The 26,457-nt window shown below is 38.3% G+C and overlaps 1 protein-coding gene across 6 annotated transcripts in view; it reads right to left on the bottom strand.

Moving 5' to 3' along the window:
• ANKIB1 (ankyrin repeat and IBR domain containing 1) overlaps window positions 1-26,457 on the bottom strand; it is a 68,882-nt gene that overhangs the window by 13,656 nt on the left and 28,769 nt on the right. For all 6 annotated transcript variants that reach the window (XM_081343865.1, XM_081343869.1, XM_081343867.1 and 3 more), the window contains 12 exons: window positions 18,105-18,313; window positions 15,484-15,572; window positions 14,679-14,823; window positions 12,703-12,869; window positions 10,205-10,293; window positions 9,015-9,145; window positions 8,543-8,677; window positions 6,904-6,990; window positions 6,745-6,811; window positions 4,631-4,776; window positions 2,099-2,277; window positions 241-292 (listed from right to left, as the gene is read on the bottom strand). In XM_081343865.1, the coding sequence (XP_081199991.1) occupies window positions 241-292; window positions 2,099-2,277; window positions 4,631-4,776; window positions 6,745-6,811; window positions 6,904-6,990; window positions 8,543-8,677; window positions 9,015-9,145; window positions 10,205-10,293; window positions 12,703-12,869; window positions 14,679-14,823; window positions 15,484-15,572; window positions 18,105-18,313 (1,496 nt within the window). The remainder of the gene's footprint in view (window positions 1-240; window positions 293-2,098; window positions 2,278-4,630; window positions 4,777-6,744; window positions 6,812-6,903; window positions 6,991-8,542; window positions 8,678-9,014; window positions 9,146-10,204; window positions 10,294-12,702; window positions 12,870-14,678; window positions 14,824-15,483; window positions 15,573-18,104; window positions 18,314-26,457) is intronic.

The raw sequence follows: 26,457 nt of genomic DNA, 5'->3' as shown, positions 1-26,457 counted from the left end.
AAGTAGACCTTGAGAAGCTGGAAGACCAGGGTGCCCGATCAAACCCTTAAGGATAGAAATTCACCGCTAGATAGAAAAAAAAAACTTGCATTGTAAATCTACAAAAAGTAGAAAGCCTATCCACACCTTGCAAACTTTTATACAATTTGCAACAACATTGGGAAGCTATTCATGCAAAGTGTAATTTCTTAATCATTTCTGTAATAAGCAAATTCATATAACTAAAATGACAAAAATTACCTCGGGGGATGCAAATCCTAAATATTCCCAATCCCATGTTCCACCAGCAAAGCTATAAATTAAACATACTTTGTTATTGGAGAACAGAATTAACTATGAACAACTTCCCCTTAATCAGACAATTGAAAAATTATTTGCTAATTAGCTATAATTTTAATAGCATTAATAAGCCAAGAAAATTAAAAAAAATTGTCAAGATTTCAAATTACCAATCTAAACATTCATTCATTGCATGGACACAAAAACATCCCACTCAATCCAATCCCACCAATTTGTTTATTTGAAGCATGGGTAGCCAGTGCTAGTGCTACTTCCTAGTTGGCCAATAACTGCAACATTTTAATTTACTTATTTATAATTTCAACTTTCTTGGCTACCACTAATAAAGACTCTGGGTAGCTAGCAAGGATTAGAACAGTAGAACAATTAAAACAAAATTCTAATGATGTGGGAGAGGAGGAAATGGAACCAAACAATTCAGTAACATCCAGCCTTACATGAAAGCAAGCAAGGTCAAGGATCTGTGGATACTGGAGGAAATTTTCTGCTAATGCCTCAGGAAAAGGTATAACATACATAAATATTAGAATGGACAATAACTACTTTGAGAACCTAATAGTCTAATGCAATATTTGAATCAGAAACATTCAAAATTATAATTCAACCTTCTATACCTTGTGCTGAAAATGAGTGGTTGAAGTAATATTCTCTTCTCTGAAGCAGTTCAAGAAGAGCCCATTAACCTTGTTAGAAACATTTTCACATTTTTTTCTGTCATAATGATTAATTTTCATGTGTAATTCTATTTTCAAGGTACTACCTTCTCATTTATTTAATTTATTTATATAGCTACCCATCTCACATATCTGACTCTAGGCAGCTTATAATAAAATAAATAAGAATGCATAAAATATACAATATAGAAAATAAAAGTTTTCCTTCTCCTATAAATAATATTTGATATAAAATATTTGATTTAATATGAACATTTACAATGACAATAAACTTTATTTACTAAATGTATAGACTGTCCACTTCATATATATGAATTTGGGCAGCTCGCATTTAAAACAGAGTGAAAACCAACCACAGTTAAAATAGCAAAAATGTTATCAAAATAGTGTCTGAAAAGGCATACAAATATTCAAACAAGCCATGACACAAGTTCACCTGTGCTATCAGGGCCCCAGGCTCTATGACAAAACCAGGTTTTAATGACCTGTGAGATATCAGCAGGGTTAGGGCAATTAATAAGTTAATCAGACTATCTAGCATACTTATCAAATACCACAGAGCTCTAATTCCTGGTATTGGCATGATTCTGTACTCATAAAAAAGGTCAACAAATAAAATTCTGTGTTTCATAACACAGCACATATATGCAGAGGCATCTCCATATACATTTTAGTTCAAAATTTCTAAGGAGCAATTCTGCACTGTCACCTCTAGCAAAATGGAACATGTATAACTCTTCTCGTTATTTTAATTTTAGTCACAAGCACCAATGCACTCCATGACTTAAAGTAATTAAGCAATGAATGATTAAACCAACACTGAAAATTTTTAAAAATGAATTATTCAAAGCAAACTTGTGAGAGCTATTTGTTCTATTTTTCTAAGTCATGGATGGGTAACCTGACGCTTTCCAGATATTTTATACTTAAAATATATTTTAAACTCGTATCAACTCAGCTAGTATTGGCAATATTAAGAGAATATAAGGAGTCCAAAACAACTGGACATCATCAGTTTATTATACCTTACTCTCAGCAAACAAGGTTGTAAGACAGGCTTACCATACTTGGTACTTACAAATTGTAGCTCTTTTGGGATGCAAATCTCTATTTTATGGGATTACCTGCGCCTTGGAGCTTCTGGAGAATCAGCAGGAGCAACTCCACGGGCTACAGAGGCTAAGAACTCTTGCCTCTTCTGTTGAACAAGGCAAGCTGCCCGGATGATTTTATGACGGGGAGTACGAAGGTAAGGTCTGTTCACTTTTTGAGCAAGATCTTCTGTAACCATTTCAAGGTCTGTCTATAATAGAAAATAATATCCATAACCAACACTTTACAAGGTGAATAATGGTGCAATTTCCAGCAAATATATGCCATAAAAATGCCTGTTAAATAATCATTAATGAAGACAGATACAAATAAATGCATTCTCCATTATAATGGCCAAGGATACATATAAAATTAATATGGGTCCAGTGAAAAGTGGAGGTTTCAATGACTTACTATTTTATAACTATGTAATCCATTTAAGCAGAAAGCATTACAACAATACAAGAATGTACTTTTTACTGTACCAATAAAAGAATAGGAAATCCTTTGAGTCTTAGATAGGCAGACAACATAGCAAGAGTCTAATCAGTGTAATCCCTTTGAAACATTTTTAAAATGCACTTCAAAGACTTTTATAAGAAAGAAGAATATCCATTTAATGTGGATTAAAATTTATTAATGCAATCTACAAAAAATAATTTGGGCAAAAACTAAGTAAAATGATTATAAATTATAATTATAAAATTATAAAATTATACCAGCTGAAAAGAGCTGGTTACTGAACTATAACTGTTGTTTGCACATTTATGAATGTGCATATCTGGGTTCTGTGTTAGATTCATATATATCTAGATTATTAAGTCTGCTTATAAAAATAAATCTATGAGACAGGTTGAGTTAAGAAAATGGGGCTGATTCAAGCTTATCTATTGAGTTTCTATGGGCGAAGTTAGATTTGAACCTGTTTCATAACGCTCCTAGGACCTAGGCATGTATGGTGAGCTTGTGACATGCCATTATGTTTTGGGTGACATGCCAGCATTCCCAACACCCAATAACTATTCTCAAAAACATGCCCTGTTCTTGTACAATTTTTGCAGGTTGCACAAAAATGCTCTTGTATGGCTTCCAGATCCCCTGGAAATCATACCAGAAGCTTCAAAAATTGTGCAAGAATGGGATGTGTTTTTGCATGATTTTCAGAAGCTGCATAGGCTACAGAACATCATTCTTCAAAACCACCTTAAGATCAAAGGCCTCATGTGACCCAGAGCAGTCTTGAATAAGCCACAGGGGTCTGTCACAAAGAACATCACCTAAAGGTAAGTGGCTCATGGCAGATCCTGGGAAGTAATGGGTTATGGGGGCAATCCCACCATTCCCAAGACTGGTGCACTTTGCGAATGGTGTGGGGCAGCCTTTCTGGGAGGCACTGGGGCTGAAGTTAAGTCGTGGGTTTCTACTTCAGGCTCAGCTTTGACCTTGCTGCCAAGAGCCACAGTTCAGGGTGACTTAGATTGGAGATGGGGGAAATAAGAAAATTGTTTCTGTCTTGTTCAGAGGAGAGGGTGTGACACACTAGCAGGGTCAACTTTGAATTTTTGATGTACTGAGCCCAAAAGGTTGGCCATCACTGTCCTAATCCAACTTAACAATTACACTATATTGATAAGAATAAAACATAGATTAAAATTGGGTTCAAGGGAGTCTTCATATAGTGCCTTGGACAAGCAAAGTTTTTTATTTTCCACTATTAAAGTTGTTTTTATATTATGTTTCTATAATGCCAAATCTATCAAAGTCAGTTTTTCCCACTATGGAATTGACAAAGTATTTGCAATACAATTAATCAAAACACTGGCAGTAAATAAGCTGTGTTTGTAAGGCATGACTAGTTTATAAAATTATGCCTTGAGAAGTGTGGGGATGGGGTGCAGAATGCCTAGCCAATTCAACTGACTGAGGTCAGAGTCTTCCTATCAAGCAACTACTTAAGGTTAATGGTGAAGATCCAAGCAGTGCTGAAGCATTAACTTCCTATGTGATCTTTTATTATGAGATGGTAGAACAGTTGGGAAAAGTCATAATTGGTAGCAGAGAGCCATGAATAGGTCAGGCTACGTTTTGGAAAGCTAGTGCAGTAGTGAGGACTCAAAGCAATGCTTTAAGCTGCATGGAATGATTTATTTGGTCAAGGCTGCATAGTAATACCTGTTTGTGTAGATATAATCTTACAAACAAAACCCATTATTTTTCTACTATTTTCTAAAAGGTATTCGAAAGCTAATGCAGGGCTAGATTTATTGGCCATGCCTATAATATGATACAAAAATGCTGAAAGGGGAATAACAGATAAGGGTATTGCTGTGGCAATCAGAAGAGTAATGAAGATTCTGTTGGGAGTTCTACTTAAGTCCATACTGCACACAATATATTCAGATGTATGTCACCTATATATACAATGTTGGTATAGCACACTTGCAAAAACAACAACATAGGAATTGCTATTTTCTGAGTTGGCTATGCAGGCACAGAATCACTTTGTCTGAATCTTGATAAAGAAGAATTGTAGAACAAGAGCCACCACAAGGTAATAGATTTACCTGCATGAGTTCAAATATTTCTTTCTTTGTGCTTTTTGGCTCTAGAAAGAATCCATAAGGATAAGAACACTTCAGAATACGTCGAGTTTTGAGGAGTTCTTGTACTGCATCTTCAATGAATGTGGTATCAGGACAACTTCCTTCTGCTGCAAGATATGTTTGAGTATTGCAAGTAATGTTTATTTTTCTGGTTCCTGAAAAAAACTACTTCAACAAGCATAAGATGTCTTCTGAATTAAGCAAAAACTATTAATATATATAATTAGAATGGGTTCTCAGACTTGGCTTCAAATAAAAAAATACTTGCAAATGACCATATTCACTTTCATATTGATGATATTCAGATTTCTGCAATTGGTAAAATTAATTATGATAGCCATCCAAAGCAAATAGATATTTCAAGATATAAACATAACTGGTTTTCTCTGACTGAAAAGTGAACAATTCTTAGTTATATAATGAATTTGAATTCAATGAAGAAACTTTTGAGTAGATAAATTTTAAATTTTAATTATATTCTTAACAATGCTTTATTTCTTCATTCAATTATTTGTAACTTTTTCTATAGCAATAAATGGCTGGCACATTATTAACAATTACTATATAAAACTGTAAACAACCTGCACAGAAACAGAGTACCGTATTTTTCGGACCATAAGATGCACTTTTCCCCTCCCAAAAGTGGGTGGAAAAACGAGGTGCGTCTTATGGTCCGAAGGTAAGCGAAAACACTTGTCTCCCGTTCAGCCAGCGCAGTCCATCAGCTCCATTGGAAAGACGTGAGTGAATGAAGACATGGAATTCTCCGCCCCGCCCCTGTGACTGGTCGGCAGGGGAGGAAATACGGACGTGCCTGCCATGCCTTCTGACTGCCTCCCCCTCCCTGCGCGCGCACATTTTCTTTCTTTTACCTCGCTGCTAAAGAAAGTTTTTGCTAAACTAAACCTCATAGGCAAAGCCGTGAGTTGTCCCTGCATGTTTCTCTGCGAAGTTTATTGGAAGTGATTTCCCATTTGCAAGATAATACTGCTAATTGTTTGAAATTGCTTCGGCATCTTAGAAAACCTATTCAGGGAAAAGAAACTACCGGTACCTACCTTTCTTTCTTTCTCTCTTTCTTCCTCCCTCCCTCCCTTTCTTTCTTCCTTCCTTCTTTTCCTTCCTTCTCTCTTTCTTCCTTCCTTCTCCCTTCCTTCCTTCTTTCTCTCTCTCTCCCTTGCTTCCTCCATCCTCCCTCCTTCCTTCTTTCTTCCTTCCTTCCTTCCTTCTCTCTTCTTTCTTTCTTTCTTTCTTTCTTTCTTTCTTTCTTTCTTTCTTTCTTTCTTTCTTTCTTTCTTTCTTCTTTCTCTTTCTTTCTCTCTCTCTCTCTCTCTCTCTCTCTCTCTCTCTCTCTCTCTCTCTCTCTCTATCTTCCTTCCTTCCTTCCTCCCTCCCTCCTTCCTTCCTTCCTTCTCTCTCTCTCTCCCCTCCTTCCTTCCTAGTATACCGGTACTATTTGGTTCAGAATATTTTTTTTCTTGTTTTCCTGCTCTAAAAACTGGGTGCGTCTTATGGTCAGGTGCGTCTTATGGTCCGAAAAATACGGTAAGTTCTGACCAGTAGTCATTCAGACCAAAATTTTTGGTAAATGTCCAATTTTTTCTTGAAATTAAGAAGGAAACAACAGCACTGGAATTAAAAATGCCTTTCCTTATATCCATAGGTAATGTATAGTTGTGGTGAATACAAAAGAAAATTCTTCACCTTATCTTAAAAAGGACATATGTATCTAGAGAACAATGCGTCCTTAAATATAAAAAGGGAGTATTTAGCTGGGCAAAAATATTTTGGGTTTTGTTCAGACTAAAGCATCAATTCAAAGAGAAATGCAGGAAATGCATCTGTTTGATGCTAGTATATTGTATATCAAAGAGAGATTTAGAATGAGATTTAGTTGCTACAATTTTGTTGCAGAGAATATGACATATTTTTAAATATGCCTAAAATGCTATTATATTTAATATAATGTATTAGATGATTAATCAAAAATAGCGGGCAAAAATAATTAAATTAATGCAATGTTATTATTCTGAGTCCTAGACCACACTGTAAAAAACAAAAACAAAGGCACCTACATCCACCAAGAGCTCTACTTAGCTGCTCCATCTTTTCTTTGGCTGTTTTGAGAAGGCGCTGTTCCAACTAAAAGAAATAAAATGAAGAAAATATGAAAACTTTGTATTTTGAACAAATAAAGTTGGAAAGTGATTTAACACAACTATTTGTAATCATACTTGATAGCTGAGCTCGTGGTTCTTAAATCTTGTATAGTAGTGCATAAATCTATCAAGTTCTTGAAATCTTTTGTGTTTCTTTTCAGCCTGGAAAAGAATATTTAAAAACGGAAGAAAAAAGCTGATTTTAAATTCTCCTCATAAGCAAGACCAAATATTCCACAATTCTTAAATTGTATACTATAGAAATATACTCTCACACAGTAATGAATATTGCACAAATAGATGCACTGGAAGCATTATATTAAATTAGAGTTTTAAAAGTCAAGCGAGGCCAAACATGTCTGGATACAATGCTCACTCCATTCTAAGATGAGATGGAATAGTGGTCCCATAATGGTTTCCTTAATTATAAAAGGTGTGTTCTAAAAAAAAGGTCAGGTTAGGCCTCCTCTACTTATTAACTAGAGATTCTGGCTTAATAGTTTACAAGAGACAGTTGCTGACTACAAAAACACAAGGTCTCTTTTTCCTTCTGTAGTCCAATATAATGGGCCTCAAAACTGAAGCCTCCTCCATCTCTTTTCTATATTGCCGCTTTCAATATGCTGGTGATGACCTATAAAGCCCTAAATGGCTTGGGTCCAGGATATCTGAGGGAACACCTGCTGCCGGCATCAAGTTCCCTTCGTCCTGTGCGCTCCCACAGGGAGGGCCTTCTCAGGGTGCCGTCGGCAAAGGATTGCCGGAGGGCGACACCCAGGGGGAGGGCCTTCTCTGTGGGCGCGCCTGCCCTTTGGAACCAGTTACCCGTAGAGCTCAGGACTGCCCCAGATTTTCGTTCGTTCCGCCGGGACCTGAAGACCTGGCTCTTTGAGCTTTCCGGCCAGGACCGAGAACTTTTAATTTTTAACCTATTGCAATTGGGTTTTTAATTAGAGTTAAGGGTTTTAGATTTTAATTAAGGATAATTTAATTTATTTTAATTTGTTATTAACTTTTGTATTGTTATATTGTTTTAATCGACTTGTGAACCGCCCTGGGTCCTACGGGAGAAGGGCGGTATATAAGTTTAAATAATAATAATAATATAAGGCAGATGGTAGGACATTTTAACAAATTCAAAATATATACCAACACTCCCATGATGCAATTAATGAACTGAACTATTAAGGGTTTTTTTAAGTCAAAGTAATGCAACTATTATTATGAACCATTAAATCAAATTTGGTTGTTGGTAAAGAATATTCTGGCTTACATTTGAAACAGATTTTCAAAAACAATGATTCAGTTCCTCTCATCACAAGAAAGGCTTTAATCTTTTACTTCACATCTGTTTTATGTACCTTTAATTTTGAATACTGGTAGAAAATTTGGTTGGTTTTCAATTACAGCTGATTTTGACCTTTGCTTAAAATTCTGTTATGCACAGAAGACACGGGTGAAGAATGTTTATGAGGCTCATATTACATATATTTTGGAAACAGATGGATGATGAATACTTAACTAACAAAAATACTTTTTAAGGTTAGATTTAGCATCATCTTGGTTCAGCTGAACATGGTACTTTTACCTAATGTTAAATGTCTAGTTATGACTCAATTACAGCTTAGCACAATGTATGAACCATCCATTACATTCAAAACAAGAGAATAACATATAATGATAATCTATTTCTGAAAATAAGTCATTTTCTTACCTCTGCTGTCATTTCTTTAGATTGTTCTTCTACATGTTGAATTACTTCATAGCGAGTACATCTATAATATCCTCCAGTAGAAGAACTATGTTTTTTCCATTCTTCAAGGCATATCCAACAGAAATCATATTTGCACTAGAAAGGGAAAAGATTTACATACAATATTCTGGTATATACCATACTACACTGCAAATGGAATTATGTATGTGATGTCTTTAGTAACATGCCTTTATCAATCCTTTAGCAAAGTCAAAAACTGATAAATTATTATTAACTAAGAATAATCTGGAATTATTATCTAGAATGTGATTTAGATAAATGTTGCTTTTTATAACAGCATACTACCCTAAAATATGGTTTGGCTGAACTGTGCCTGTCTTTCTGAAAATACTAAATATACCTTCTGGTTCTTTTTATTTTTCTTTAGACATTGGGTCTAGGAGTGTCATAACCCTGGACAATATTTGTTCACCTTTGCACACTGCATGTGGTTGCATCCTTCATTTTTCTGAATGGGAGATTTACAATTGGCACATGGTTTGGAGTTTGTGAGTAACCATAAGCAGTTGGCAGCATCTTCATAAGCTTCACTAACTCCCACGACTTTGAAGAGGGAAACAAAAATATTAGGTGCATATAATGTTCATATAATATTTTCTTAAAACAAAAGGTTCACTGCACTTCCTGTTTTTTTTAAAGTTTGTAACCTAACACTGAAAAAGATCCACTTGTGGGACCATCCCTCAATGTTCAAAGAAACTTTGCATTTCAAAGATAAATCTAACACAGAACTTAATTGAACTTGAAAACCATTTGAGATTATAATTTCATATTTATGTGACACTGACCACAGGGGTCCTGCACCTCTCCCACTTCTCCCATCTGCCTATCTCTCCCCCCATCTCAGCTGCCCATCCAGTGCACCTGCAAGGCTGCCGTGACACAGGAGGCCCAAGCCTCTTCCCTACCCGTTACATCCAAGAACCTACGCCAGTTACAAGGCCCAGCAGCATACATAAATTGCTCCACTTACCCTTTCATCTATTTGCAGCTACTGGCAGGTATGTCCAGCCGATGCAAAGCATGGCCTTCCTACAGAGACTGTCTTGTGTCATACTGCAAGTGGACATCACAGACATGATACTTTGGAACGTTCCTTTCCCAAGTCGTGTGATTTGGAGGAACCTTCCAAAGGATTGGGAGAATGATGCCAGCTCTTGCGATCATTCAGAAGGCTAGAAAGAGGATCTTTTTGAGCAATCAGCTTTACTAGCCTTCTACACTTTCAAGGCTAGAAAGGTAGCAAAGACAAAAAAAGGAACCTTCCAAACAACTGCGAGAATGCTGCTTGCAGAATGATTTGAGGTGGCCTCTGTAACAAGGCCAGGCCTCATGTCAATTGGATATGCTTGTCAGCAGCAACAACAAACTCCCCCCCCCAAATAAAATAAAATAAATAAGTGGAGCAATTTGTGCATACTATTGGGCCCTGCAACTGGTAGAAGATTCCCAGCATGGTGGGATGGGGGGAAGAGGTCCGGGTCTCCTGGTCCACAATAGGTTTCCATGCACCAGTGAGTCCTGTAACCTGCATGAGTCTTATAACACATTGCATACAGTTTCTATAAAATAAAGAAAAAAAATTACAATGGACATTCTTACGCTCTTCAGGTTTCATTTCTGTTATTTTCTGCAGCCAGTTTTTCCAAGTTTCACAATCACAAGGTTCATGAGCTTCACCTAAACACTCCCTAAAAATAAACAAAGGGTTAGAAAAAGGGGAAAACTAAACTTCACATTAAAACAAATGAAACACTTACTATAGAATTTTTGAGAATAATTGTAAAAAACTGATTTTTTCAATCTATTACCAGAGCTCATTAAGCTGGCCAGGTGTGAATTCACATACAAGAGCCCCGCGTCTACAGAGTGCCCTGTCTAAAGCCCAAGAAGATTTAGGATGGGAATCCTACCCCTACACAGTGTATGTTTAGGTATTGCTCCCTTCATTTCTTTCATGTCCTACAATAAGAAGAGTGAAAATTGAGGTGCCTAACACTGAAATTTTCCTAAAGTGAAGAAAACTCTACACAGTGCTGTAAGCAACCCAAAAGATAAGATCTGAAATATGGCGTAGAAGTGAACAAAGCTCTCTCTCGGGCACAAATGAAGCCTAGTCAGAACAGGAGTTTACTTGCTTATACTTATTAGATATACATTCTGTGTTTCCTCAAGACAGCTTACCTGGCAGGTCTCAATTTATTTTACCCCCGTGACAATACTGTAAGACAGAATGGCTGAAACAGAAAGTGATTGGCCCAAAGCCAGCCAGTCAGATGCCATAGTTAATTATTGACTTGCATCTTAACTTCCTTGGTTATAATCTAATACCACTATAACACACTTGTTGTTAAAGACAGACCAAATATTGAATATCAGCTCTCAAATAACAGGCCAAATTTATATGATCTAGGTAGGATTCCCAAAATTATTCAAGGCAGTTAATCTTTCTATTTCATCCATCTGCTAGGGCATAATTTTATCTTTTTCTAAAATATTTGAGAATTATATAAATGATACTTCTGAGCATTTGCAGAGAATTAATCCCTCTCTGCAATCTACATGCAGATTGGCATCACTTACTATTTCTCAGGAGTAAGAAACTCCACAGAAAAAAAGCAGAGAGATAATTCTCTTTTTGCAAGTTTCAGCAACCACATTTTTTTTGGAACAGGAAACAATACTTAAAAACTGGTTAAGCGGCAATATTATGACTACTTATACACAGCAGGGCTATTTCCCCCCCCCCCTCTATCCTTATTCAAAATTCAACCTCACAGATCAGTTTAGGAAATTTTTTATGCATTAGGAAGAATAGCAGGCGCCTGATGGATAAAGAAATGTGACCATGGCTAGGAATAGCCAGTCTTCTAGATACTAAAAGTATATATTGTTTGTTGCAACTACAACATTAAAATGTTAACTTTCAACATCCTGGTTTTCAATATCAATTTACAGTAATATATATTGCTTACATCAGAAGTTGGTAATATTCAGACGTGCAGGTAGTCCTCAGTTAACAATGACAACTTAGACCAGAATTTTCATTGCTATGTGGTATGGTCATAAAGTGTGACATCATGTGACAACATTAAATTAGCGATGATTATCCCAGCAATCCCAGATGCCATTGTTAGGTGACGATTCTGGATGATTAAGTGGCTTTCAACAAGCAAAGTCAGTGGGAAAGTTAGGAAGTTCACAAGCAGGCTGGTGGGCAGGTAATAGGTTACTGGGTGCAGAAGTGTGTGCAAGAGACCAATGTTGCAGAATACAAACAAGGTGGGGCTTGGGGAGGATGCTGTAGACAGGGACAACATATGAGGCTTGGGTGGTTGCTGCAAAGTGCAAAGAACTAGTGTGGAGCAAAATAAGTAAAGTAGGACTCACTGGCTACTATAGGGTACAGAAGTGGAAGCTGTAAGTGTACATGGAAGGCCAAAATAAGCTCAGTAGGGCAGTGTGTTATGAGTGTGACAGGCTTGGGATAGCTGCCCCAGAGTGTAGGATGGACTTGTGTGATGCAAGCATGATGGGGCTCAAAGTGGCTGCTGCAGGGTGTTGGACGGTATATGAGTGGCTGGTGAGGTGCAGTGGACATGTGGCAGGACTGGACTGGTTGCTGCAGGGTGGAAGAGACGTACTTGAGTGACCTGAAACCTTCCCTGTCAGCTTCCTCATTGACTTTGCTTGTGGGAAACCAGCAAGGAAGGTCTCAAATTGCAATCATGTGACTGTGGGATACTGCAAGCTGGTTGCCAAGTGCCCAGATGGCCAGAACTTTGATGGTAAGTCATAAATACCACTCATTCAGCGCTGTTGTAACTTTGAATAAGTGATTATTAATCAAGGACTATCTGCACTGAACATCCAATTAAAAAGACCACTAAAATCTAATAATTAATTTTTTATTCAACTATTGAACAATTTGAATTAAAAACATTTATTTAAATAAAATCAGAATATTGAAGACAGGCAAAAATATATTTACAAAACATGAATTATATCAGCTCCCACAAGTGTTAATTATTTTAATGCTTATACGCGGCTTTTAAAACTAGTCCAGTAAAATTCCAGGATCAAAATCAAACAAACATTACCAGCAGAAAAGATGTCCTTTCCCACAATCCACAGCAGGGGCTCTTAATAATGGGAAACTAAGTGTTTCTGAACCAGTTGTATTAGATCCTTGTCTTGTTAGCCTGACTGCTCTTTCACAGGCTGGTGTAGGGCACCATTTAATAGAAGGATTATTTTCAACAAAGGCCTAAAAAGAAGATTTAAAAAATGGAACTGGAAATTAGTTTCCATTATGAACTAAATCTTTCTATACAGTTGATGAAAAAGCTGAGTAGTCTGAAGTAGCTATATGGTTTAAAATAACTGTTAAGTATAAAAATATATCAAGCTAAATAACTTTACTGATTTTAAACACGTATCCCAAGAATTATGCGGTACAAATTTTATGCACATTGAATTATTAATATAATTTAAAAACAAAATGTTACAGTGATAGGAAACTTTAATAAGATTCACCTGAGAGCGAGCTACTGAGGACAGAGTAGGTCCTATGTTTATTAAGTAAAACTGTAAAATACCAACATACTAAAATTATTTATTGTTCTCAGTAAATGGCTGATTTAAATGAATTCAGTCAGCCAATCAATCAATCAAATAAATAATTGCAATCAGACAAATTGTTCCCAGCTAATAACTTTTTAAATTACTCAATGGCTTGTCCAAAGTTTATAGTACATGTCAAACACAAGCCCCACAGGCCAGATCTGGCCTACAATGGGCCCAGATTTAGCCTGCTGGGCCACCCTGGACATAGCGAGGGACTGGCCCTGCCCCCCCAACCCATCCCAGGCCGGTGTCCTCCAGTGCACGCACAGGAGGCGGTGAGCACGCAGGGGCCAACAGTGTCTGGCAGCAGTTGCAGCCCACTGGCCCCTTGGCTGGCACACTCGGGAGCTCCGCAGCCCGCTGCGACCACTGGGCTAGCCATCCAAGCAGCAAGCACAGAACTGTCAGCAGGTGAAGGCAGAGATGAGGTGGGAGGCATATGATCCAGCCTGCTCCTGCCCTGTCCCAACATCTGTGTTTGTGCAGCCACCATGGCTGGGCTGGGGCAGGTGGCTGTGTGGCCGCCTAGCGCATCTGATGAACCGGACTGCGTGCCTCCCACCCACGCCTCTGCTTCTGTCTGCTACCAGTGCTGCCGCTGTGCCTGCTGCTTGGAGGGCTGGCCTGATGGTTGCAGCGGGCTGTGGAGTCCAAGAGTCCCCAAGAGGCAGCTGAGACTCTGCCATCTGCGCAGCGCAGGTGGCTCTGGTGTGACTGCTGGGCTGGCCCTCCAAAAGTGTGGGAGAAGTGTGGGAGCTGCCTGTCCCATCCCAACCATGGCAGCCGCGGGCAAGCAAAGACAGATGGGGTGACACTGACCGGTTGAGCTGCCTAGCTGTGGCTTGTGCACTCAGCCCCTGCCATCTAATCTCGCCTTCCAGCAAGTTCAAGGGCCAGGCTGGGTGCCTGCCATCCAGGGCCCAGGTAGCCCGTGCTGCTGTCTGTGTGCTTCTTAGCTGCCTGAGAGGGTTGGCAAGGCTCCTCTGATGGATCAAGCCCTGGCGACCCACAGGGGCCCCCCAACATGAGCAATGGTGAGTTGACCATGCTCATCCCAGCCATGCTCACCCAGTAAGCTGTGACCATCCAGCTAGACCCACCCTGGCCACACCTACCCAGTCTTCTGTGACCACTCTGGCCATGCCCACCCAGCCCCCTGAGGGCAACCACAATGCTGATGCGGGCCTCAATGAAATTGAGTTTGACACCCCTGATTTATAGGATGCAAAGCCCAAAAAGAACTTTAAATTATATATACATTCAATTATCAGAGTAATTTGGATCATGACTAAGTGAACGTATAAATTATTTTCCAGTGCAGCAGTCAAATACTCTGATGTTTCTGTGGAGCAGCAATTATTTGCCTGCCTTTCTGAGAGATTTCTTGTCAATTTAGAATAACAAACTCAACCAGATGGTTAAACCACATTCTCATAATCACACAGTTTACCTTAATATCAAACTGTAGGTAGCGTTTATCCATCTCCTTGGAAACCACACTTTCTATTATCTCCACTGGAACAAGCTGAAAGCAATCATACGCTGGGCAAAATATATTGTGAGCTTCACCCTCTTGAATCTTCATATTCAAAAATCTATTAAATGTATATAAAGATTGAAAAACAAATATCAGCTCCCTGAAAGATACAGAGCAAAATTAACTTTCAATAATAGTTTATCTATCAGGACTATCCAACAATTTGTAGTTAGACAAGTAGTTCTAAATGTTTTTTTCAACCACACTGGAGGTGGTCAACAAAATGAAGAATATACTTATAAAAGATTCGCATGGGGTTGTTTCTATCATAATAAACTTTCAATGTTTCAGTCTTATGAGAAAGACTACGGCTTGGTTAAAGTGTCACCCACAAGCACAAAACTCTGATTTTATCTCTCTTCTCCCTTTCTTTTATTGTTTCACTTGCTTTATTGTGCATTTAATCTTTTTATCTTTAGAATAAGCCACCTTCTAGATGGTGATCAGCCAGCCTGGAAAAAACAGGCCCCACCATTAATGGGAATGATATGTTCCAGCAAATGAAAGCAAGATTGCAAAAAAGAAAAAAGAAAAAGAAAGACAAATACACTCAGTATATAATTAATTACATTATCAAATTTTCTACATTAATGTAAATGAATAGGATTTATTTCTGATGATAACTAGCATTTATCTATCAAAACTTTTTAAAAATATAATAATTAGACTTTGGGCCATCCAAAATAGTTTTTTATAAAAAAGTTAAATTTGTACTTACGCTTCCCAACATGCTCTACAAAATTCATGCCCACAAGGCATATCTACTGGATCTTCAAAGATAGAAATGTTACACATACAAATTTCACACTGCAGATAAAAAAAACAGTTTAAAATTAGTCTGTGTATTTAAGATGGTCTGGTCTGGTCTGCTTCCATTTTATTAATTTCATTTACCTCCTACCCTGTCTGATTTTGCTGAAACCTGAGAGTAACAACCTGTTGAGATGGTGATGGTGGTGAAGAGATGTAGTTGAATGAAGATAAAAGTAATAACTTATATTGATTGGTTCAAACATTTCTAGCATTTCAAAAGAACAGTGAACAAAAACCATTCTGTAAAATCTTACTCTGTTTTTTAAGATGAAAAATTAGACTTAACAAGGTCATATTTTCCAAGGCTTAGAAATTGCCATTCTAATTCAACTAAACTATCATTGTTATATATTTCTGAATCCACTGAACAGCCATTTTTACACTGGTTGAAAGAAGACTTTTTATCTGTCTGACTGATAAATCAGGTGTACTATTCTTCCCTGGAGGGAAATCTAATATAGACAATGCATCCACTGCTAACATTAAATTACCAGATTACTGCCATACTCTGTTTGTGAAGTAGCCTATCAAGGCAATATATCCCCCAAATGTAGTAGCAAGGATTGTGAGTAATGCTTTTATTTAATGTCATCATCACCTCCCCCACAGCTTCATTAGTTACCCATTATTTTCCAGGCTCTATAAAGCTTTCAATGGTTTGGACCCAATTACTAGAACTGTGTACTCTGGTCTGTCTTGCACTCTTAAGTGCATAGTGAGTCACTTTTTCCAAGTCTCTTAATAATAGCAACCAACAATGCCTTTTCTTACAGGTAGTCCTTGACGTACGACCACAATTGTGTCTGGAACTTCCATTGCTAAGTGATGTATGAGTTGTGCCTGATTTTATGACTTTTTGTTTTTGCTATGGTCCTGCAGTAATTAATGAATGTGGCTTGCTCCACTAATTTTGTTTCTCAGAAGCTCCTGGGAAGATTGTAAATGGCAATCACTGACCCTAGGACGCTGAAATTATTATAAATAAGTGCTGGTTGTCAAGTGCCTGAATTGTGATCATGTGACCATGAACAATGTAATGGCAATAAGTGCGAGGATCAGGTTGCAAATCACTTTTTTCAGCAGTATTTAACTTTTAAGAGTCATTAAATGAACTACTGGAATTGGAGCTCCCTGGAACAAGTTCTTTTGAAATTAAGAGTATTTCCTTTTTGTTATGGTTTAAATGGGACAAGAGTACATAAGCCAAGGCCATTTATACACAGGTCATTTATAAATATTTAAATAATGTTTATGCTTGACACTGATAAGGCAAATATGAAAAAACATGATTCTAGAACTCATTTTAAAATGGAAAGTGCGTGTGTAGTATTAAAAAGGGACTGTTTTTCAAAGGGATTTTCCAATTGTAATGAAAAACTTTGACATATTAAAAGTAGCATGCTCTCGCTGATATATGCAAGACCACATAGTAATAGCCTTCCTCGTCTACTGTAATACCAGAGTATTAGCAGACTGACTTTTAAAATTAGATAGTGATTGCTGTAAGGTAAGAGGGAGACAGAAACAGAAAAGAAACAAGAAAATCTAAGTACAATGAAGGAATTACATACAACAGAAATTAAAATTTTCAATGGAACTAACAAGGGCATTATGTGAACTGTCAATATCAGACCTCTCAATGCAAAACTACCAGAATGAAACAAAATATAGTACTTTTCTTATCACAAAAAGTAGTAGTCAAAAAAGATCATAAAATTAATATTAAAAGGAATTTCCACTGTTACGGTTTTCACCTTTCCTCTCTTAAAAGTACAGGCAGTTAGTTCTTAATTTACAACCACAATTGAAATCGGAATTTCCAATGAGTTATCCCATAACAGGATCTGATTTTACAACTGTTTGCCATGGTTGTTAAGCAAATCACCTGGTCACTAAATGAATCACACGTGTTAATCTGGCTTCCACAATGCTTTCCTTGTCTTAAACTGGTGGGAAGAGGACACATGACCTAAATCTCTAATGATTCCTGCATCTCAGCATAGAATTAGGAGTATTTGCTCACTACAGCTTATGAGTTCGGTTCTGCATACAAGGGTATTGCCTAAGCCAGACTAATAAAGCTGTAGTTTAATAGCAATTTTTTCTGGTCAAAGTGAGATTTCATTCTACTACCTAATATTAAAAAATGCTGTTGCAGCTACTTAAAAATATGACTCTGTGAGATATTTAACAACTTGGAAATGTAGTGTAATCATGTAATATTACTTGCACAAATAATATATTGTTGTATATTGAATGCTAGTGTGATATACTAGTTAAAATGGTGGATGAAGAAGCAGGAAGACTGAAGTTCTTGTTCACCTCAGACACAGTTACTAGACGACCCTGAGTCAGCCATGTTCTTCCAGCCCAATCTACCCCACAAGGTTCTTACTGTAGGGACAAAAATAGGAGAGAGAACTCTGACTACTGCCTTGAGCACTTATATAGAATGGAGGATACAAATCTAATAAATAAATACAATATTGTATCATTCTAGAAAGTCATTTTAAGAATGAAGCCTACCATAGTTGTCTCAATGTCCCCTGGTGAGAGGCTAATTTCATCTGGAGAAGTGATAGAAGAACGAGTAGTCCGGGGAGTTCTTGGTGAAGGAAGTGTATCCCAGGCATTATATCCACTTGGGGGTGGTGTTGGCATTTGAACACCTGAACGCTGGCAGCAGTTCTCTGGATTAGTCATCCAAGCTTCCAGTAATTTTTCCCTGTCCCAATCTTAAACAAAGTGTCAAGAAAGTAGGATAAGCAACAATCTTTCAACAAAATGTTATAGAATTTTAAAGTATAGATGTTATAATCTTATACATACATACACAGGCATATGTAATTGTGAAGAAAAATCTTCAGAATTAAGAATTTAATATTAGGACTAAACACAATATTATATTTAGAGCAGCTTTCCAGCTCTTAAGACTGCATAGCAGAGATCACAAAGTACAATTCTGTTTGCTAAAATACTAACTGATCTATTGAAGGAAGGTTTTTTTTAAAGAAAAATGCCGTTTGACTTTCAAAACTGTTTTTATTTTAAAGAGAAATTGGATTGATCTTGATCTTGAAATTACTGGGTTAAACTTGAAAACATAGGCAGGCTAGGACAATAGGCTAATAAGAGAAATTGGAAAAAAACATTCTGGAATAAGACAATGGCAAACTGCTTTTATTTTGATGTCAAGGAAGCACATGTATGTGCAAGAAATCATTAGGAATTAAATTTAATTCAATGATGACTTTTTTACTATATATGTATGTGCTGGGTAGACCAAATCAAACTTGATTTTTAGGTTAGCTAAGAGATAAACTTGGGACACGATTGGTGATGTGAAGAGTGATATATTTCCCATAGCTACTTATGAATGGAATGGAATGGAATGGAATGGAATAGAATAGAATAGAGTTGGAAGGGTCTTGGAGGTCTTCTAGTCCAACCCCCTGCTTAGGCAGGAAACCCTATACCATTTCAGGCAAATGACTGTCCAATCTCTTCTTTAAAAATTCCAGTGCTGGAGCAATCACAACTTTTGGAGGCAAGTTGTTCCACTGATTGATTGTTCTAACTGTCAGGAAATTTCTCCTTACTTCTAGGTTGCTTCTCTCCTTGATTAGTTTCTATCCATTGCTTCTTGTCCTGCCTTTGGGCACTTTGGAGAATAGCTTGACTCCCTCTTCTTTGTGGCATCCCCTGAGATATTGGAACACTGCTATCATGTCACCCCTCACCCTTCTCTTTATTAAACCAGACATACACAATTCTAGCACCATATTCTTCTTTCCAAGGGTTTTATTGGTTTTTATAAGGATGGGGAGGAAAAAAGGGGGGGTGGGGATTGGGGTTAGAATACAGGGAAGGTTGGGCCAGGGATTGGGTTTCCCCCAATAACATTCAATGTTTGGCAAACATTGGGTACATGTATATAAATGGGAATATTAGAGTTAATGATTGGTAGCATTAATAAATACAGTGAATTATAATAAAAAATATTAAGTTTTCAATCCATAATATTTTTCTTACTAAAATACATTCAAAAATACATATCACCTTCCTTTCTCTCTAATTCGGTTATCTAGCCATTGATAAAATTTAGTCCAAGTTTTATAGTAAACTGAATCCTCTTTCTCATCAATCTCTAAAGTTAATCTATCCATTTCTGCACAATCTAGTATTTTCTTTATTAATACTTCTTCAGATGGTAAATTTTCATTTTTCCAGTATTGGGCATAAATAATTTTCGCTGCTGTTAATACATGTAATATTAAATAACTGCTCTCCTTATCATTCCTAGGAAGAACAATTCTGGTTTAAATTCTATTTGTTTTTAATCATCTTCTCCAACCATAAATGTATCTTAAACCAAAATCTTTTAGCTTTAGGACATGTCTACCAGATATGGTAGTAAGTACCAGGTCTTTGACTACATTTCCAACAAACATTTGAGGTGTTTTTAAACATTTTCGCTAATCTCACTGGTGTCATGTGCTATCTATAGAACATTTTATACAAATCTTCTTTATATGATACAGCTTTAGTCTAATATTTCTGTCCCATAACTTTTCCCATTCTTCAAGCTCTATAGAATGTCCGACATTTTTTGCCAAAGTTATCACTGTTTCTTTGACTTGTTCTTCCTCCATCTTTAAATTAAGTAAAAGTCTATAGAGTTTTTTGATCAGCTTTGTCATCTGTTTTTAACAATATAAGGTCTAGTTCTGTCTGTTCCTTGTAAAATACCGTTATTTTCATGTCTTTTTCATATCTTGTTTGAATTTGTAGGTATGGCCACCATGCTAGGTTAATACCTTGTTGCTATAGATCTTGTCTAGATTTCAATTTTCCTTCATTGTCCAATAAGTCTTTGTATGTTACAAGTTTCTCATAGTTAATCAAATTTGGGTAAGCGAAGGCTTGTTGAAAAACATTCAGGTATCTTAATATAAATTTGTTCTTTTATTTTTTCCCATTCTAAAAGAAGGGCATTTCTTGTAACGTAGTTCTGGAAGTATCTATGTGGTTTGTTCTTCCCATACCATAAGAAGACATGCCACCCAATCTGTAAGTCATGCCCCTCCAGGTATAGTTGTCTTTTATTTCTAAGTGTTATCCATTCTTTGATCCACGTTAAAATAGCTGCTTGGTAATATAACTTCCAATCTGGGAGTCCAAATCCTCCCCTTTCTCTAAAGTCCTGTAGCTTTTTCACTTTGACTCGTGCTTTTTTTCCTTGCCAAATAAATTTCAAAGTAGTAGTATTTATTTCATCAAAGAAGGCTTTTTCTAATTTTACTGGGATGGTTTGAAATAGAAAAAGTAATTTTGGTAAAATATTCATTTTAATTGTAGCTATTCTCCCAAGCATTGACAGATGGATATTTTTCCACTTTTCTAAATCCAGTTTTATTTAATAACTTTATATAGTTATCCTTTTTTATTAAAAAGTTTTAAAATACATTTTTGAACATAAACCCCATCCCCCCACCCCACCCCATACCCTAACCCACCCAATACCCCTACCTCCCCCAGCCCCCCCGACTTCCCAAAGCAGACTACAGGGTATTATTTTCACAATCTTAATCTAAAATATACTAACTAACTATAATTACACTTTAAATCCAGTCGCGCTTTAACTCTCCTTAAACATCATAATATATCTCCATTACAAATATTCTTCACATATTCCAAATTCTACCATTTCTATCTGATTCAAAACTTTCAAAATCCATTCTTCTATAATAAACAAATCAGCCTTCTTCCAATGTCTTAAAGACCTTACATATTCCACTAAGTTATTTTAACTTTTAAAATTGTAATCTTTTACAATCAACCATACATAATAATACATTGCATCATCACAACCACATCTTCAACATTTAGACTAACAATTTATAATAATAATAATAATAATAAGTTGGAAGGGACCTTGGAGGTCATCTAGTCCAACCCCCTGCTAAGGCAGGAAACCCTATACCATTTCAGACAAATGGCTGTCCAGTCTCTTCTTAAATACATTAAAATACATACATACTAATTTTTAAGATCTACTGTAAATACCAACCCCAAATATCCACCATTATTAGATCTTGATTATCCTACAATCTTTAACAAGTTCCATTTCTAAATCTTATTTCTATCAAAGTCCTCCATTAATCTCTATTATTGTTGTTGTTTTTTTTTGTTGTTGTTGTTATTATTCCTTAAATCTAAATGCAGCCCGTGTCATTCTTTGAATCTTAAGATCTTTAAATAAAACCAAGGATTGCACAGCTTCCGAAACTATTTCTTGTAACTGTCGCTCTCCTTCGTCCTTTCCTTTTTTGACTTTTGAGAATAGTTTATAGTTTATAGTTTATTAAATTTTTATACCGCCCTTCTCCCGAAGGACTCAGGGCAGTGAACAGGGCATATAATAAAACTACAAAAGTACAAAAGTTAAAAAAGAATTAAATTATTGCCCAATAAAACAGTAAAAAATATACAAATATTAAAACCCTAGTTAACTCCCCATCAGGCCAGGCCAGCTTGTTCGAACAAATGGGTCTTTAACCCGCGCCGGAAGGAGCGGAGATCCGGTGCCATCCGGAGCTCAACCGGCAGTTGATTCCACAGAGCCGGGGCGCCCACAGAGAAGGCCCTCCCCCTGGGGGCCACCAGCCGGCATTCTCTGACCGGAGGCACCCTGAGGAGGCCCTCTCTGTGGGAACGCACAGGGCGGAGGGGAGTCGACGCCGGCAGCAGGTGGTCCCCGAGGTATTCTGGACCCATGCCATGTAAGGACTTAAAAACCATCACTAAGACCTTGAACCTCACCCGGAAGACAACTGGTAACCAATGCAGCTCGCGGAGCAAAGGTGTAACATGGGAGTACCGGGAAACTCCCAAGACAACTCTCGCGGCCGCATTCTGTACCAGTTGGAGCCTCCGAGTGGTCTTCAAGGGGAGCCCCATGTAGAGAGCATTGCAATAGTCAAGACGAGAGGTCACGAGCGCATGAGTGACCGTACACAGGGCATCCCGGTCTAGATAAGGCCGCAACTGACGCACCAGGCGAACCTGAGCGAAAGCCCCCCTAGTCACGGCTACTATATGATCTTCTAAGGTAAGCCGTGAATCTAGGAGGACTCCCAAGTTGCGAGCCCTATCCACGGGGGGTAAAAACTCACCCCCCATAGAAAGTGATGGAACATTTTGAATGTCCCGGGATGCCGGAATGTACAGCCACTCAGTCTTGTCAGGGTTGAGTTGAAGTCTGTTCCTCCCCATCCAGACCCGAACTGCCTCCAGGCAACGGGACATCACAGCAAGGGCATCACTGGGGTGGTTTGGGGTCGAAATGAAAAGTTGGGTATCATCAGCATATTGATGATACCCAACTCCAAAACCACGAATGATCTCGCCCAGCGGTTTCATGTAGATGTTGAACAGGAGAGGCGAGAGAACCGACCCCTGAGGAACTCCACAAACGAGAGACCTAGGGGCCGATCTCTGCCCCCCTGCCAACACCGACTGCGAACGTCCCAGGAGATAGGAGGAGAACCACCGAAGAACCGTGCCTCCCACTCCCAATCCCCTGAGACGCCGCAGCAGGATACCATGGTCGATGGTATCGAAAGCCGCCGAGAGGTCTAATAGGACTAGGACAGAGGAATATCCCCTATCCCGGGCCCTCCAGAGATCATTCACCAGAGCGACCAATGCCATCTCCGTGCTGTACCCGGGCCTGAAACCCGATTGGTACGGGTCCAGATAATCCGCTTCATCCAGGACCAGAGGGAGCTGATGCGCCACCACACTCTCAACAACCTTCGCAAGAAAGCGAAGGTTGGAGACTGGACGAAAGTTATTTAACACAGCTAGGTCCAAGGCAGGCTTCTTGAGGAGAGGTCTCACCACCGCCTCCTTCAAGACGGTGGGGAAATTACCCTCACTCAAAGAAGCAGATATAACCGCCTGGAACCAGCTTCATGTCCTCTCCCTAGCTGCATAAACCAGCCAAGAAGGGCACGGATCCAATAAACATGTGGTGGAGCTCAACCTCCCCATAATCCTGTCCACTTCATCAGGGGTCACAGAATCAAACTCCTCCCAGATAACATTTACAAGACCGCCCGTGTCCTGATCGTTAGACTCTGCCCAGCTGGAGTCCAAACCGGTCCGAATCCGAGTGATTTTATCCGACAGATGTTGACCAAACTCCTCGGCACGACCCTGCAAGGGATCCTCTCTCACCTCCTGATTAAGGAGGGAGCGGGTCACCCTAAACAGGGCGGCCGGGCGATTATCTGCGGACGCGATGAGGGCAGAGAAGTAATTACACCTCGCCACCCTCATCGCTGCGAGATAAGACCTAATATAGGTTCTTAACTGCAACCGGTCGGATTCGGATTGGCTGGACCTCCAGCAGCTCTCTAGGCCCCGTTTCCGACGCTTCATCTCCCGGAGCTCCGTGGAAAACCATGGAGCTCGTTGGGATCTGCACCGGGTCAGGGGCCGCAAGGGTACAACTCGGTCCAGTGCCTCAGTGGCTGCCCTTTCCCAGGCTTCCACTAAGGCATCCGCCGAGTTGTGAGCGACAGAGGCAGGTGGGGATCCCAGAGAATGACGGTAAGCCTGCTTTCAATACATTAGAATAAAAATCACGTGCCTTCCCTACTGCATTAAGACAATATCTTTCTCCAGAATAATTCACCACAATCCCCGATGGTATCTCCCACCTGAACCGAAGCTGTTGTTTCTTTAATTCATCTGTCAGAAAGAAAAAATCTTTCCTTTTTCTCAAAATTCTTGGAGGAATCTCTTTCAGAATCAGAACCTCCTGATTGGCCACTTTAAGTCTTTTATTACAAGAGATTTGAATGATCTCATTTCTAATCCTTCTCTTTGTAAAATACACAACCACATCCCTTGGCAGTTTCCTTTGTTTAGCAATCCAAGAATTAACATGAAATACTTTATCTATCTTCCCAAAAAAATCCTCAGGTTGAAACCCCAAAATAGGCACCAGGGCATCCACCAACGTCTCTTCCAGATTCTCCTGCGGATTTTCTTTCAAGCCTCTGATCCTCAAGGCGAATTCCATATCTCTATATTGCCTCATCATCATTTCATCTTCAAGTTTTTCCATTTTATTCTCCACTTCACCCATTTTAGCCTCCAGCATCAGATTATTTTGTTTCACTTCTTCCACACATTCATCCAGGTTCTCAATACAGCCTGAAAACACTTGAAGTGCCATCAAAGTATCCTCCCTTATTTTCTTACTCTCCTTTCCAATAAATTCTGCCACCTTCTCAAATATTTTTTCAGACTGAATTTTTAAGCCATCGTTTAGAGCATATTGTAAATCTTTTAAAGTCAATACAGATGCAGCAGCTTTGGGAGGTAACTTCAAAGACTGCGTTCCAGATTGCTGAAGAAACAATGCCTCCGCACTTTTAAAAACGGGTCTATGCGGTTTGGGAGCCATTTTTGCAACTAATAACTTTCAATACACACTTTCACTTTCCAGTCCATTTATTACTTTGTAGTTAAACTGTGAAATATCCAAATCTTGAAAATAACTTTTTAGCACCTCCAAATTATAACTAGATCTTTTAAGGTTTAAAAGTCCATTTTACATATTCCTACTCAGTTCAGTCACTTTACTTTGAAAAAAAACACTTTCGCTTCTTGTTAAAAAGAAAAAAAAATCAGTCAGGCACCATCTTCCCCTTCTTTCAATATGATCGTTGGAGCAGGAAGAGAGTTTGAGTTTCAGAGTTAAAGCTTTGTACTTGATATTTATACTGCTTCTGCATCAGCTCTGCTGCTACCATCACTCAAGATGTCAATCAGATCCGGCAGGAGTGGATTCAGCGTCTTGTTCTGCTAAAGCAGAAGAGTCCTTCGTCCAGAGCATTTCCAGGCTTCAGGGGGGCTCTCACCCTTCATGCCCCAGAACAAATGTTCTGGGGCTTTAGGGGAGCTCTACCCCTACCTGAAAGCTCCCCCTTCCCTCTTTGCCCGAGAAGGGTTTTCGAGCGGCGGAACAGCTGATCGCCAGCTATTCCGCCACTTAAACGGGATTGAAGGGCTGGTGGTTGAATCCGACCGTCCTCGCCGCTGAAGCACCACCCAGAAGTCCAGTTATCCTCTTTTACTGTTATACACCTTGCTGTTAGATAAATTCCCAAATACTCAACTTTTTTAACTGTTTGAAGATTTGTTTTTCTTATAAAATGCGTTTTTAGTTTTTCTGTTAAGTTCTTTGTCAAAACTTTAGTGTTTTCTCTATTTATTATCAGGCCTGCGATGTCTCCATATTGTTCTATTGTATCCAACAATTTTGTGCTTGTTTCCAAAGGTTCTAATATAAAAACCAGGTCATCCGTAAACGCTTGCAATTTGTATTTTTCACCCTTAATCTCTAATCCTTTAATCTCGCAATCTTGTCTAATATTTCTATTCAGTACTTCCAAGGTTAATATGAATAGTAGTGGGGATAGAGGGCATCCCTGTCTTGTGCACTTTTTAATACTGAAATTTTCTGTATAGTCTCCATTTACAATTATTCTGGCAGTCTGTTTATCATAAATTGCATGAATTGCATACATAAAGTTTCCCCCAAAGTCCATTTCAACGAGTTGCTGAAACATAAACTGCCAATTTAGATTATCAAATGCTTTTTGTGCATCAAGAAATATCAATACCACCTGTTTCCCTGGATGAGCTTCGTAGTACTCTAAAACATCCAGGATTGTTCTTAAGTTATTTTTTATGTGTCTTTTTGGTAAAAAACCATTTTGGTCTGTATGTATAAATTCATTCAAAAATTTCTTAATTCTTTCTGCCATTATCAAAGCAAAGATTTTATAATCCACGTTTAATA

This window comes from Vipera berus (genome assembly GCF_964194415.1).
Source record: "Vipera berus genome assembly, chromosome: Z".
NCBI lineage: Eukaryota > Metazoa > Chordata > Lepidosauria > Squamata > Viperidae > Vipera > Vipera berus.
This window is presented reverse-complemented; position numbering and strand designations above follow the sequence as displayed.